The 13,397-nt window shown below is 40.2% G+C and overlaps 1 protein-coding gene across 3 annotated transcripts in view; it reads left to right on the top strand.

Annotated features, from left to right (window-relative positions):
• RFTN1 (raftlin, lipid raft linker 1) overlaps nucleotides 1–13,397 on the top strand; it is a 175,392-nt gene that overhangs the window by 61,443 nt on the left and 100,552 nt on the right. For all 3 annotated transcript variants that reach the window (XM_081105591.1, XM_081105589.1, XM_081105590.1), the window contains exon 3: nucleotides 8,107–8,293. In XM_081105591.1, the coding sequence (XP_080961717.1) occupies nucleotides 8,107–8,293 (187 nt within the window). The remainder of the gene's footprint in view (nucleotides 1–8,106; nucleotides 8,294–13,397) is intronic.

Raw genomic sequence — 13,397 nt, 5'->3', positions numbered from 1 at the left:
ATATTGATAAACTAGCTTCCCTTCCGACTCATGCTAAGCTCTTCTTGGATTTGGTGTGGACGACTTTGGTTGGAAATTCTGAATACTTGGTGATTTTGTGTGTCTTTTCCATAGAAAGTACTTTTAAGTGTGTGGAATATTTTATTAATACCCTGGGTTCAGTCTCTATCTGGTTGCTTTAATATTTGAGTAACCCACTGTGAAATTTAAGCCACACGATGCCTGATATTTCTTGAAAAGGTTTCTTGATGAATCTTAGCCTGTGTTTTCTCTGATGAAATGGACTGGTAAGATGAGCAATCATGCCATTATTTGGGTTTGATCAATGGGGTGTAGTCAGTAGGAACTATTCGGGCACTCTCCTTACAAACACCTAGACAGTGAATTTTTGACAATACAATATTGTATGTGTGTCATTGAGTGACTAATGTATGACCCTTTGAAATGACAACCAAACCAATACCAACTTGATTCCTCCTCCCCCCTTCCCTTCTCCCTCTCCCTTTCTCTCTCTCTCTCTCTCTCTCTCTCTCTCTCTCTCTCTCTAACACACACACACACACACACACACACACACACACACACATTTCATGGCAGTCTGATAGTCTGATACTTAACATTTGTGGCCCGGTGGCCTGCTTCTTAAAAACTCATATGATGAAACATCTGTTGTATTGTCAGTTTCTCCCTGATTGACTTATAAAATCCAAGGTTTATGTAAGTTTAAAGTACTTTTAGTCTTACTGAGATTTCCCCTTTGAGTTTATCCATGATTTACTTAAAGTGTTAAGAATTGCATTTTATGAAATTAGATTCATGGTTGTCAGGGCCTGGGGGAGAGGAAGTGGGGAAGAACTGCTTAGTGGGTATGGGAATGGGGTTTCCTTTTGGGGTGATGACAATGTCTTAGAACTAGGAGAGGTGATGGTTATACAACATTATGAATGTACTAACTGCCACAAAATCATTGAAATGATTAATTTTGTGTTAGGTGAATTTCACTCCAATTTAAAAAAATAAAAAAGAATAAATAGTATTATAATGGAGTGGTCTCCTGGGCTTGGATATGTGTATCCTTTATAAGTTTCAGAAACGTGAATTTATTTAATAAAAAGATAACATAAATCTGAATTTGAAAGGCCCTGAAATGAACATTTTATTCCAGAGATTCAGAAATGACACAGAAGACAAGAACTCCAGGCATTCTTTAAAAAATTGAATTCCTCTTTCTTACTGATACAGTGAAAAACCTCACATTGAAAAATGATTGATTTTAGTGTTTTTGCTAAAATGGATCTACTGCAAAGCCCAGGCAGATTGATGTTACAGAAATAGCAGCCAAGAAAAAAAACAAAACAAAAAAAATTTTTCTTTTGGTTGAACAATGTCATTATCAGCTTCACCTGTGAGGGAACTTACCCGAGGGAGATCCTGTCTGCTCTCTAGATGGCTCCTTGGTATTGACAGATCCATTAGCAGTTGTAATTAGAAAAGCAAAGTTGGACTTTGAATAATTAGGCTAAAGTCACAAGTGATTGCTGGGCACAGTAACAGAAGCTGTTGTTCAGCACTCTGTTGCCTGCTGTAGTGAGTGGGTGGCGTGTGCTGTTGCTGTACGCAGTGTTTCTTTCTTGTGTTGGAAGCTGGTCCTTTCCCACTAATAAAGTTTGAAGTAGCAAAGACATCTCGCTTTGGCTCTTCTGCAGATATCTGAAGGGCCTCATTTCCAGGGACTAAATGGGGCTGCGGAATGTTTTTGCTAAACAAACCATTGTCATAGCAAAAGCAAAATCCTCTTTATCCCAGGAGTGTTAAGAAATGTGTTTTGGTTTTTTACTCCTATTTTCATTCCTTTTTTCTTTTCTCCCTCCTGGAATAATGGTTTACTTATATAAAGTTATTTTCTAGAAGAAAAATAGAAAGACTTATTTCAAAAAAATCTTTGGACTAATGCCACCCAAAATGCCTTTCAAGCACACCCTATATATTTTGATTTTTTAAAAAACTTGCTAATTGAGTAATGGAAGATTAAAGAGTTCCAAGGGATTCAAAATATAATTATGTGGGTCTAAATTCTTTATTCATCTCTACATCTGTATAGGAAAGGTAGAATTAGGAAATAGAGGCCGGTGTCAAACACCTACAGATGTGTCCTTGAAGACTTTGATGTAGGTTGTGATGATAGGGGAATGCATGGATCGCAAGCTCTTGAATACATGACTGATGTTCACACTGCATCTTAGCTGTGTTAAGATCAGGGAACAGAAGGGTGTGGTTCCTCCATCCCTCCACATTGTCAAATGCCCCATCCAGACTCTAAAACCTACTGGGTCTTGGCTTTGGACCACATAGGGTTGAAAATAAAATGGAAATTACTTGGCAAATTTAAAGATTAGGAGAGTTTCTATGAGGATCAAGATTTTTTACTTCCTGGAGGTAAGAATGAGAAGTTCTGGCACCACTGAGCCCATGTGTCCATTGACAATAACAGGCTAGAAGGACAAGATGCTGCCCCGCCCCCCTGGGGAGATGGGGCTTTGATGTTCATTGTTCTTTATCCAGCTGGTCCCTGGGAGCCCCCAGTTCCTAGCTTTGAGATCTGCACAGACTCTCTCCCGGGTCATGAGATGAGATGAGGCCCTGTCCTGGCTGGTGGGAGAAGCCAGCTGAAGAACGGGATTTTTCACAGCAATGACAAAGCCCCTGTATGGAATGAAGACAGGGGCTCCCCGAGTGGTAATCCAGGGGCATCCAGCCCAGACCCTGGGCTTGCAGACTGGTCACTGTGAATAAAGATTGTGGAACATGACAGATTGATCTTCAAGTCCATGTTGGACCCTAACAGTGACATCTCCTCAGACTGGGGAGTAACACTGCCAAGATGATCTCATCAGTGTTCCCTGTCAGAACATGGAGAATTAAAATTAGAAATTTTAACTTACAATGAGGTAGCTTATGTGGTTCACTCCTGGGGTGGGGTACCAGTAAAAGCCCAGGAAGCCTATGTAACTTCAGGTAACTCACAGCTCTTCCTTGGAGCTCCCTGTCAGGAAGATGGGAGCCCAGAGACACTTCTCTCCCCATCCCACAGGCATCTCTTCCCTGGAACTCCCCTGGACAGCTCCCCACACATCTGGGGACAGTAAGAGCAATTTAGTGCCTTGAATTTATTTTAAGGTTAAAATTTAAAAGGTATTATTTTACTTAGGAAGCATTTAAGCATAAAATGGTTGATTGATTAGTATTTTTAGTGCCCTGATTTGGAGTGTACAGGGTCAGGGGGGTGGGTGTGAGTGAGGAAAGGAGTAATGGCTCAGCACCATATTGTCATCTCCATCTACAGCTGACAGCCCCCCTGGATGGCTCCCCAGTCCACTTCCCACCACTGAGTGTGATAGTTTGGAGTTTTATCGATTACATACTCATCATCCTATTTGATTTTCATAACTGCTCTGTGATGGAAGGCAGGCTGATGTTATGATGTTCATTTTATATGAGGAAACTGAGTATTCCTCATGCCCAGGGTTAATGCTCGTGAGGAATGTAGCTGATACTAAAATCCCAAGTTTTGTCAACACATCAGCTATAGTTAATTTTTCTTATTGCAGTGTGATGCATAAGAGGAAACAAGTAAAGTTTAATTTTATGATAGCAGTAAGAATGTGGAGCATTTACAAAATACTGAGCTGGAGAGACTGGCTGAGTTTGAGGTCTCAGACTGATGACTTGCAGATGCTCTTTCTATACAGTTTTGTCGAAGAAGAGGGGATCTTAGTGCTGCATGATATTTTTAGGTTTGGTGGCTGTCATGAAATTTCCCTCCTGAAAGTTTACACGCCTGCCAAAAGTTCATTTGGTTTTTCAAATGAAACATAACATCTATGTCACACAGAGTTATGCCCTTTCAGTTGAGTTGCTTTGTAATCTCTTGAGAGCAGAGGCAAGCTGGCCCTGGTTCCCTGGGCATAACCTACATACAGACCCCCTCCTGTCATTTGCAGGGCCTGGGACAAGGCTGCAGAGGAGATGCTGGACCCAGGCCAGCACTGGGGTGAGGCGAGTGAGGCAATGATTTTAATAGACGAGATCAGTAACAGTGCCATTCTGAGCGATACTGGAGCTTGAGACAAGAGGAAAAATCAATAATATTGGTCCCATCTTTATCACAATATTTGATATTTTGTTCATTACAGACTTTTTGCATTCCTTTTCACTTTTTAACATATTGCATTGAATATTTATTTATCGTGGCTACTGAGTTTTTGGTGCCCCTCAGTTATGCACCTATTGCAAGCGTCTCCTCACTTACCTCATCCTAGCCTCTGTCCCACCTTGGGCCTGGGGGTGCACAGATAGGGAACAGTGTCCACCCTCGGCATAGACCAGGGAAGAAGCCTGCCCAGGCCCCCAAATTGCACCAGGGCTCTCAGGGCATGGAATTCCAGGGTTGTGGCTGTGTGAAGTGGGCGCATGAGATACATAGGTGGACGCATGCCCGTAGGTCCTTGGGTTCCTTGCTTATGGAGAGGAGAGTGGTTGGAGGAGGGCCGAAGTGGAACCTCTGGGGAATAATTCTTAGCACCAGAGTCTCTTGGAGGCTTGTGAAGACCAGCTCCTGATGCAGTAGGTCTGGAGCGGGGCCTTAGAAATGGGTCTCCATTTCTAAGGCGCAGGGGCCCCTTTTTCCTGATGGGTTTCTGTGCGTGGGAATTAGGGAGTGGCTCGGCATTCTCGCCTAGACTTCCTTTTAGGTTTTTATCCAGCAGCACAGGCAGAATGTAGCCTTCAGGGGAAAGAGTGCAGACTTTTCTGCTTTCCTGGCCAGTCTTATCTTTGTCACTGTTATTGATGGAGGTCTCTCCAGGATGCATGAGGGTGAATCATTGCTATAGATTTTATTTTCCCGTAAATTTCTTGCATGATGTATGGAAATGAGAGCTAGAGTATCTAATGGTAAGTAGCATTCCTAAGTACCTCTAGATTTTGTTTTTAAATGTGTGTTTTAAAATGACATTATTTTAAAAGTACATTTAAAAACGTTTAAATAATACTGTTTTTACCTATAAAGGAGAAGATTAAAATGTCTCGTAAACCCTCCTCCCAAATGATCCCTGTTGATGATAATAGAATTAAAAGTACAAAATAATGTAAAAGCCACCCTTCCATCCTCCTCTCTCTATTCCACTCCCTCTCTCTAATATTGATGTTTTGTTTTTTGTGTGTGGTTTCTTTTTCAGAAAAAAATGTATTCATGTCCCTCCTAATATTTTTATACAGGAATATCATATGGCAATATTGTCAGATATTTTGCCTCCTAAGTTAGTAGTGTATCTTGGACTTGTTTCCATCGGCAAATAACAGATTTACCTTAACCTTAAGTGGGTCATAGGATTCATCATTGGGATGTCCCAGTATTTACCTCGCTCTCCAATAAAGAACTCTTTGGCCCTATCTGGTCTGGCTCAGTGGATAGAGCTCTGGCCTGCCGACTGAGGGGTCCTGGGTTCGATTCCGGTCAAGGGCATGTGCCTTGGTTGCGGGCGCATCCCCGGTGGGAGGTGTGCAGGAAGCAGCTGATCGATGTTTCTGACTCTCTATCCCTCTCCCTTCCTCTCTGTAAAAAAATCAATAAAATATATTAAAAAAAAAAGAAAGAAAGAACTCTTTGGTTCCAGGCTTTTGCTATGTGAACTACCCAGTAGTGAAGATCTTTGTCAATATACGTGTCTTTGAAAACATGTTATGAGTCCAGCCATAGTTTGTAATTCCGAGTAGTGGGGTTGTTGGACAAAGGGTGTGTGCACTTTTAGGTTTGAAGGCATTGCCCTCCAGAAGGTTTAACCCCTATCAACAGTGATGGGCATACCTGTTTCCCCAATGTTCTTGCCCACATGGATGTCATACAAGTAAAAAGAAAACCATTATATTATTCCAATAGCAATACGATATAAAATAAGTAAGAATAAACTTGATAATTGTTCATTATCTAGGTGAAGAAAGCTTTAATGTGCACATAAGGGACCCCCCAAAAAAGCCTTGAATAAACAAAAATTATGCCATGTTCTTGGATGGGTACTTGTAGCCTGATGAAAATATTCATTCTCCTTTAGCTAAGCTATAATTTGAACTTGATCCAGTAAAAATAACAACAAGATTTTTTTTGAGGGAGAATTTGATTAGCTGGTTTTAAGACTTATTGAAAAAAAATATGTAAGAATAGATAGGAATATTCAGATAATGAACAGGAAGATAGGAAAATTCAGGAAATAGCCTGAGCAGATATTAAAACTAATATGAAACGAAAATTATTAAAATGGGTTAATGAATCACAGTCATAAACTTAAATATATTCAGGAATATAATATATGATAAAGGTGGCATCTCAAATCAATGAGGAAAAATGTGTAAACCTTGGGGGGGAAATGTTTAATTCATATAGCATACATTCCAAATGGATCAAAAATGTACATGCAAATATGTGAAATATGTATATAAGATATCACAGGAGAATTATTTTATAATTCCAGACCTCTCTGCTATCACATAAAACTCAGAAGTGGTTGAAGACAAGATTGATAAATTCACCTTTATAAGAAAAATTCTTCATGACAAAACCCCAGCTTATATGCAAAGTTAAAGACAACAAACTGGGGAAAGATATTTGTAACGGGTATCACAACTGAGGACTATATTTCCTAATATATAAAGAGTTTCTACAAACCACTAGAAAAAAAAAGGGGGGGCTATAACTTAATAGAAGATTGGGTAAAGATATGAACTGTTCACAGAAAAGGCAAGAAAGATTGTATTTAATCATGAAATGTTTAATTAAAAAATACAAATTGCATAGTAAGAAGAATATAAATGAACACCTCACTATGAGATTAGCCAGTGATTGTATAACACTGATGAGAGGTAAGTCTGTACTACTCTGTGGAGGAAATCTGGCAATAGCTGAAAATATTACAATGCATTTATCTTTAGCTCAGCAATTCCACACCTAGGAATTTACTTTTTATATGTACTTTATGAGCTATATTTTTCATTGCAGCATTACTTATAAAAACAACAGTTTGAATAATCTCTGGTCCATCACACTATCGTACCCTGTGCACCTTTAAAAAGAATGAGGACGAACTCTCTCTATGACTGTTGAGTGGATTCTAAGAAAAGTGTACTGATAACTGATTAAAAAATGATTAAAAGCGAGATGCATTCATGTTATATTACCATTTGGGTAAAAAGGGAGGGCGATATAGACATATTTACTTGTATGAATTCGGCGATCGTTAAAGTGTATATAAAAAATGGATAATACATATGTAATACCTTAATCAATAAGGAAATTTTAAAAAATAAAAAAAATGGATAATATTGCTTGCCTGTAGGGAAAAAGCCTGAGAGGCTGGGATGTAGTTTTCACTGCATATATGCTTGTACCTTTTGAATTTTGAATCTTGTCTGTCCTTAAAATTTTTTTAATCTAAATTTTAATAAGTGGAAATATTTGTTTTGACATGCATAGTTCTAATGTTTAGTTAATTTGGGTGTCTGCAAATAGTGATTGGCTTTTTATTTTTTTTAAGCAATTGCCTATTCATATACTTTGCCCATTTTTCTTTTCTTTTTTTTTTTTGAGGGAGGCAGTGGTTTCTTTGCACATCAAGGAAATCACCTCTTTGTCTTAAATATCACAGAAATTTTCTTCCAGTTTATCTTTTGAATTGTCTATGCTGCTGTTTGCCACCTGGCAATTTCATATTTGCACGCAGCTGTCACCTCCACCTTCTCCTCCTCCTCCTCCTCCTCCTGCTCTTTCTTTTTAATTTTTTGAGAGTGTGGAAATGACGTTTTCAAGGTAATCTCTGACAAAAATTGACTTTAGGTTTAAAACATCCAATTACCAGTGTTTCTGGATGAGCTGGAAAATAGTCTGCTGGGTATTCAGTCCTCTTTGAAGATAGTAGTTAAGACACGAAAAAACTCATTTTTTAACAAGAGGTGACCTACAGGCCCCAGGAAAGGGCAAAGGGAGAGGGACTTGGATGGGGCCGGGCAGGGGCTTTTGGTGGGTCTCTGATGAGCCTTTCCTCTCTCCACTCCCAGCGGAGCTCCCGCGGTCCTCAGCGGTGAGGCTGGCCTCCCTGCGAGACCTGCCCGCCCAGCTCCTGGAGCTGTACCAGCAGGGCTTCTTGCTGGTGGCCCTGCATCCTTTCGTGCAACCAACCCACAAGCAGGAGAAGACACCCCTGGAGCACATCTTCAGGGCCATCCTGATCAAGAAAACCGACAGGTAAGGCCTCCAAGGTTGGATGGGGAGCATGATGAGGTGGCTAATGTGTGTTGACGGGGCCTCTGCCCTCTGACAGGTAAGGCAAAACATTGACAACCAGAGAAAATTTCCTAGTGTCCTGTGACTGTCCATGCCTGACTGCTTACGTAGAGGGTTCCATTTACACCTTTTCCTTCTTTAATTTATTGGATTAAACTCAGCTAGAAAAAAAGCGTCTCCTGTGAAGAGGAGTACTTCCAGAACAGTTAAAGTACAGCCAGTTAAAGTATAATGCTATAATTTGAAAAGCATGGCTAGGAAAACACCCTCATTGTTTTAGGCTACATACAAACTTAATGGTTTTCCCCAAACTCTAGACATACTTGACCATTTTGAGCCCACCATAAATTCTGTCAATCCCTTAGGAGGAAAACAAAACCCACCTGAATCTATTGCTGTAATTGATTTGGCTTTGATTTTGGTTTTCAAGGCTTTGAGGATGTTTCTCAGGATGGCTGGACCTGTTGAATGCTTCCTCTTATATTTTTATTGGGTCTAATTAGAAAAAGAGAGATGGAGATTGGTTTCTCAAAAGGAACAATAAATATTAATTTTAAATATATTTTTTTTAAAACAAGATGGGATAGAAAACACAGTATGTTTTTCCTGCTTTTGTAAAAACAAAAAACAAAAAAAACAATTGAAATAAAGTCTGGCAGAGGGAAATGGATCTGTCCTTTGGCCATCTGTCATGGAATGACAACATGGACCATAGTTTAAAAGGAGGGAGAGTGCAGAGTAACTACTTCTTTTTTCTCTCTTTTCACAAGTTGGTTTGCCAGGTGGACAAACGTTGGGCTGGTGAGCTCAGGAGGTCAGCCAGAGTGGGAGGCTGTGTGGCTAAGATGGGCTCCTCTTTGCTGCCAAGCAGAGTTCATTTCTTCACAGCTGATCAGGAGGGTTCTTAGTCTGAGCCAATGTGCATTAGAATTTGAAGTGAAGGATGACATATGCCTTTGCTGATGTCCAGAATTACCATGGTATTTGTAGAGTGAAACTTGTTTTTAACATCTGCCTTTCTGGCATATTTGTTTCTTTATGTTGATTGGCTGTGGATCAATATCTAGGTCAATCACAAGAGGAAATGGTTCTGGGAGCCATAGTGGTTTCAGGTTCCACAAGAGACATGCATGATGACACTTATTGAGCATCTGCTGTGTGCCAGGCTTTTTGAGTGTCATTTCGTCCTCATAATCAGCCTATGAAGTTAGATACTATTTTTATTTCCATTTTAAAGGTGAGGAAGCTGAGACCCAGACGTTGAGGTATTTGTCAAGGTACCTAATGAGCTTACTTTCTAGAAGAGGAAAATGGGTCAAGCTATTAAGAAGAATGAAAGACTGGTGTGCAGGGGGGTTTTCCGAAAAGAGAAGATGCGTTCTCTGTGGGTTTGAGTTCACTCTAGTCCAGGGTGTCTAGCTACCCACCAGGATGACTATAATGAACATTCTAGACACAAGAAATTCCTTGTACAACTTTGTGCTGGGTCTTCTTTGAAACTGCCCCCCGCTTTGTTTTTGTTTTAAAGAAATTGCAAAAGCTTAGTAATTGTCAAAGTACGGTAATGAAAATGGCAATTTACCATTCTTATGGCAAAATGACTGAGAGAATTTGCCCACTTTCATTCCCTGTCAGTGTTTTGTGGGAAGAGTGGAAAAGCAAGCATTTCATAATACAGTATAATTTTAAAGTACAGGCACTTTCTCTCCTCACAAATGCAATAACCATGTTTTTTTTTTTTTCTTTCTTTTCTTTTTTTTTTTTTTTTTTTGCTTAAAGTATTACAAAGAGTATTACATATGTCTCCTTTTTTTTCCCCCCGCCCTTGACAATCCCCTGGCCTCCCCTACCAATAACCATGTTTTTGCACCATGAGAAAAAATACCCCACACTATTAAAATTAAACAATCAAAAAGTCCCACAACAGAACCTTTTCTTCAGGGAGTTTAGTAGAAACAAAACAAAATAAATCTTATGTGATTAATTTTTAATACAGACAGTTAAGATGATATTTTTCACGAAGTCTGCCAAAGTTCTGACAGCTGTAGATGCTGTTAAATGAAATGATTTCACTCTCCAAGAGGAAGTAAATGCCTAGTTAATGTGTTGTAAGTAGACCGCATTGAAAGAAGTGTAGATAAACTTTCTAGATTACTGTCAGTTAAGATCAAGTTCATTAGCGACAATCACCATGGGATGACTACTCGAAACTTAGATATCAACTTTAATGTGTTTGAAAGGTGAACGTAAAGTTTTTGGCAAATAACTAGGTTTTAGGGTCTACAGCAAGACCAGGAAAAAGAACAAAACCATGCAAGCTTACATTCATTCATTCACACTTACTGAGCTTGTATTCTTTGTAAGGGACATGCTAGGAGCTTTACGTCATGGGACACTGGTGGGCACAGGTTCAAGGTTCACCTGCGTATGGAGCCTGCTTTCCAGGCATCTACAGTTTAACTGAGAAAATAAGGTATCGTACCATGGGAGTCTGGGAAAAGGAGGAATCACCTCCTGCTGGAAAGGAATCTAAGGAAATGTCTCTGGACGAAGTAGCTTTTCATTTGGACCTGGTTTCTTTTGGGCAAACGTAGGAATAATGCCCATGCGGTGGGAGGATTTTATTTGTCTTATAATGAAATGTTTTCTAGTGGAGTTTGGGTCATTTGAGAGCATCATTGACAGTCTAACTGGATTATTAATGAGTCATTCCCAAAGCTCGGTACAGTAACATTTCCCTGAGCCCGCTATCATTTTGACAAATTTCACTTAAATCTATGAAAAATTGTCTGATCCTTTCTTTTGGAAATTCTTATAAATGCCATTTCATTTTAGGATGGCAGGCCAAATCACACATCTCGTTATAAATTGTTCTTAATCCTAAGCGTGTTGAATTTAAAGTCAGTTACTTTGAAAACTGATCTCAAGAATGAATAGCCAAATGAGACGCTTAGAATAAGTAGAGAGTTTGTACTTCCTTCTCTCTACTCTTTCTTTGGGACACAGAGTGATTTTTAACAGACAATATTATTGCATTTGCTCTGAATTCTAAATACAGTTAAGTTGTCCTTCAACTTTTTTTTTCCGGGCAGTTTTCCTTAGAATAAGTTGCCAAAGATCTCAAAACATGATGGCTAAGAGAAGTCGGTTATTAAAATGTCACTGCTGATGTTTCATGAGTGTGGGTTTAATTCTAGGTCATTGATGGTTGTAGACATAAGTACAAAAATGCTTTGTGCCGATTAATGTTTCAGCTGTTGAATTGTCATTGTTCACACATCGAGCTAGTACAAGGTGTCAGTGATGTGTTTTTCATCACGAATGGGTTGAAGTCACTTGAGTCCAGGTCCCCTGGACTAATACCTTATATGGTACAGAGACCAGGACATTTGTCAGCTCTGTTGACATTTTGGCCTGGGGTCAGGGGGTGGGACACATAGTGGAACTGCAGCTAATGGAGAGGGTGAAGCCCTGTTGGGAGGCAGGAAAATGCATACAATCGAAACTGCCCTTGAAAATCTCCTTAATTGCTCGCATTTGACCCAGTGATCCCACTTCTAGGAATATATCCCAGGAAACCAGAAACACCAATCAGAAAGGATATATGCACCCCTATGTTCATAGCAGCACAATTCACCATAGCTAAGATCTGGAAACAGCCTAAGTGCCCATCAGTAGATGAATGGATTAGAAAACTGTGGTACATCTACACGATGGAATACTATGCTGCTCTAAAAAGGAAGGAACTCTTACCATTTGCAACAGCATGGATGGAACTGGAGAGCATTATGCTAAGTGAAATAAGCCAGTCAATGAAGGAAAAATACCACATGATTTCACTCATTTCTGGATAATAAAGACCATTATAAACTTATGAACAAAAATAGATACAGAGGCAGAGCTGCCTCGAACAGACTGTCAAACTACAGGAGGAAGGCCGGGGAGGGTGGGAGGGCAGGAGGGGGGTGGGTAAGAGATCAACCAAAGGACTTGTATGCATGCATATAAGCATAACCAATGGACATAAGACACTGGGGGGTAGGGGAGGCCAGGGGTTTGTCAAGGGCAGGGGGGAAAAAAAGGAGACATATGTAATACCTTTTGTAATACTTTAAGCAATAAAAAAATAAAATAAAATAAAATAAAAAAGAAAATCTCCTTAATTGCTCATGAAATGTAATACCGTAGCATCTCTCTACCTGACCAATACATGTTTTCCTTCAGGACTAGCCCAGATTGGTGTGTCCATCAGTGAGCCCTGAGGGAAGTAAGTTGGTTGGGGTTTGTAGAGCGTGTTCCTTAGAATCACACCTAGGGGGCTGAGGTGCTTGCACCCAGGGAGGTGTGTGTGTGTGGGAACTGAGTCTGAGGAGACATCATCTCCACGCCTCCTGCCTCACATCCATTCTGGGACACATCTGCTGGCTGAATAGAATAACTGGCACCGTTTTAAGTGGTAAATGTTCCTCCCGTTCAGTTAGATTTTTCTAAGATAAGCATGTGTGATGTGGCTTCACTAGGCAAAGATGATTCTAAAGAGCTCCCAGCTCTCAAGAAACTTATCTACTAGGGGAATGTAAAGTCTATATGCAAATTATGTGGGTCTCCATTTTCACCTCTCATTTGGAATTTGCTCAAGGAGGGAGGAGGCGCCTCAGTTCCATCTGCTCTGGTCTGGAGGGATGGGTAGGTTTGAACAGAGCACAAGTGGTGAAACACTGTCCCTCAGGACGCTGGCCTAGGGGAGCCAGGAGCCTGGGAAAGTTGGCCATGGATGATGTGGGGCGACCGGAGCACGAGGTCTGGAGGGAAATGGAGAGAAGCATGGGGCCTGGATCCAGGAGTCCTCTGAGCTGAGGAGTTTGAACTCTATCCTGAAGGCACTGGGAAACCAGTGCAATATTTTTGTTTTGTTTTGTTTTGTTTTGTTTTGTTTTGTTTTGTTTTGTTTTGGAGAAGCAATCATTAGAGGTGCTGAGTTTTCAAATGCTTAAGAGGGGAAGAAATGCAAGTTGAGAAAACATGGCGATAGTTATGGTGAGAGATGATCAGTAATTAGAGTAGG

Source organism: Myotis nattereri, assembly GCF_964212035.1.
Source record: "Myotis nattereri genome assembly, chromosome: 14".
In the NCBI taxonomy this organism is placed as follows: Eukaryota; Metazoa; Chordata; class Mammalia; order Chiroptera; family Vespertilionidae; genus Myotis; species Myotis nattereri.
This window is presented reverse-complemented; position numbering and strand designations above follow the sequence as displayed.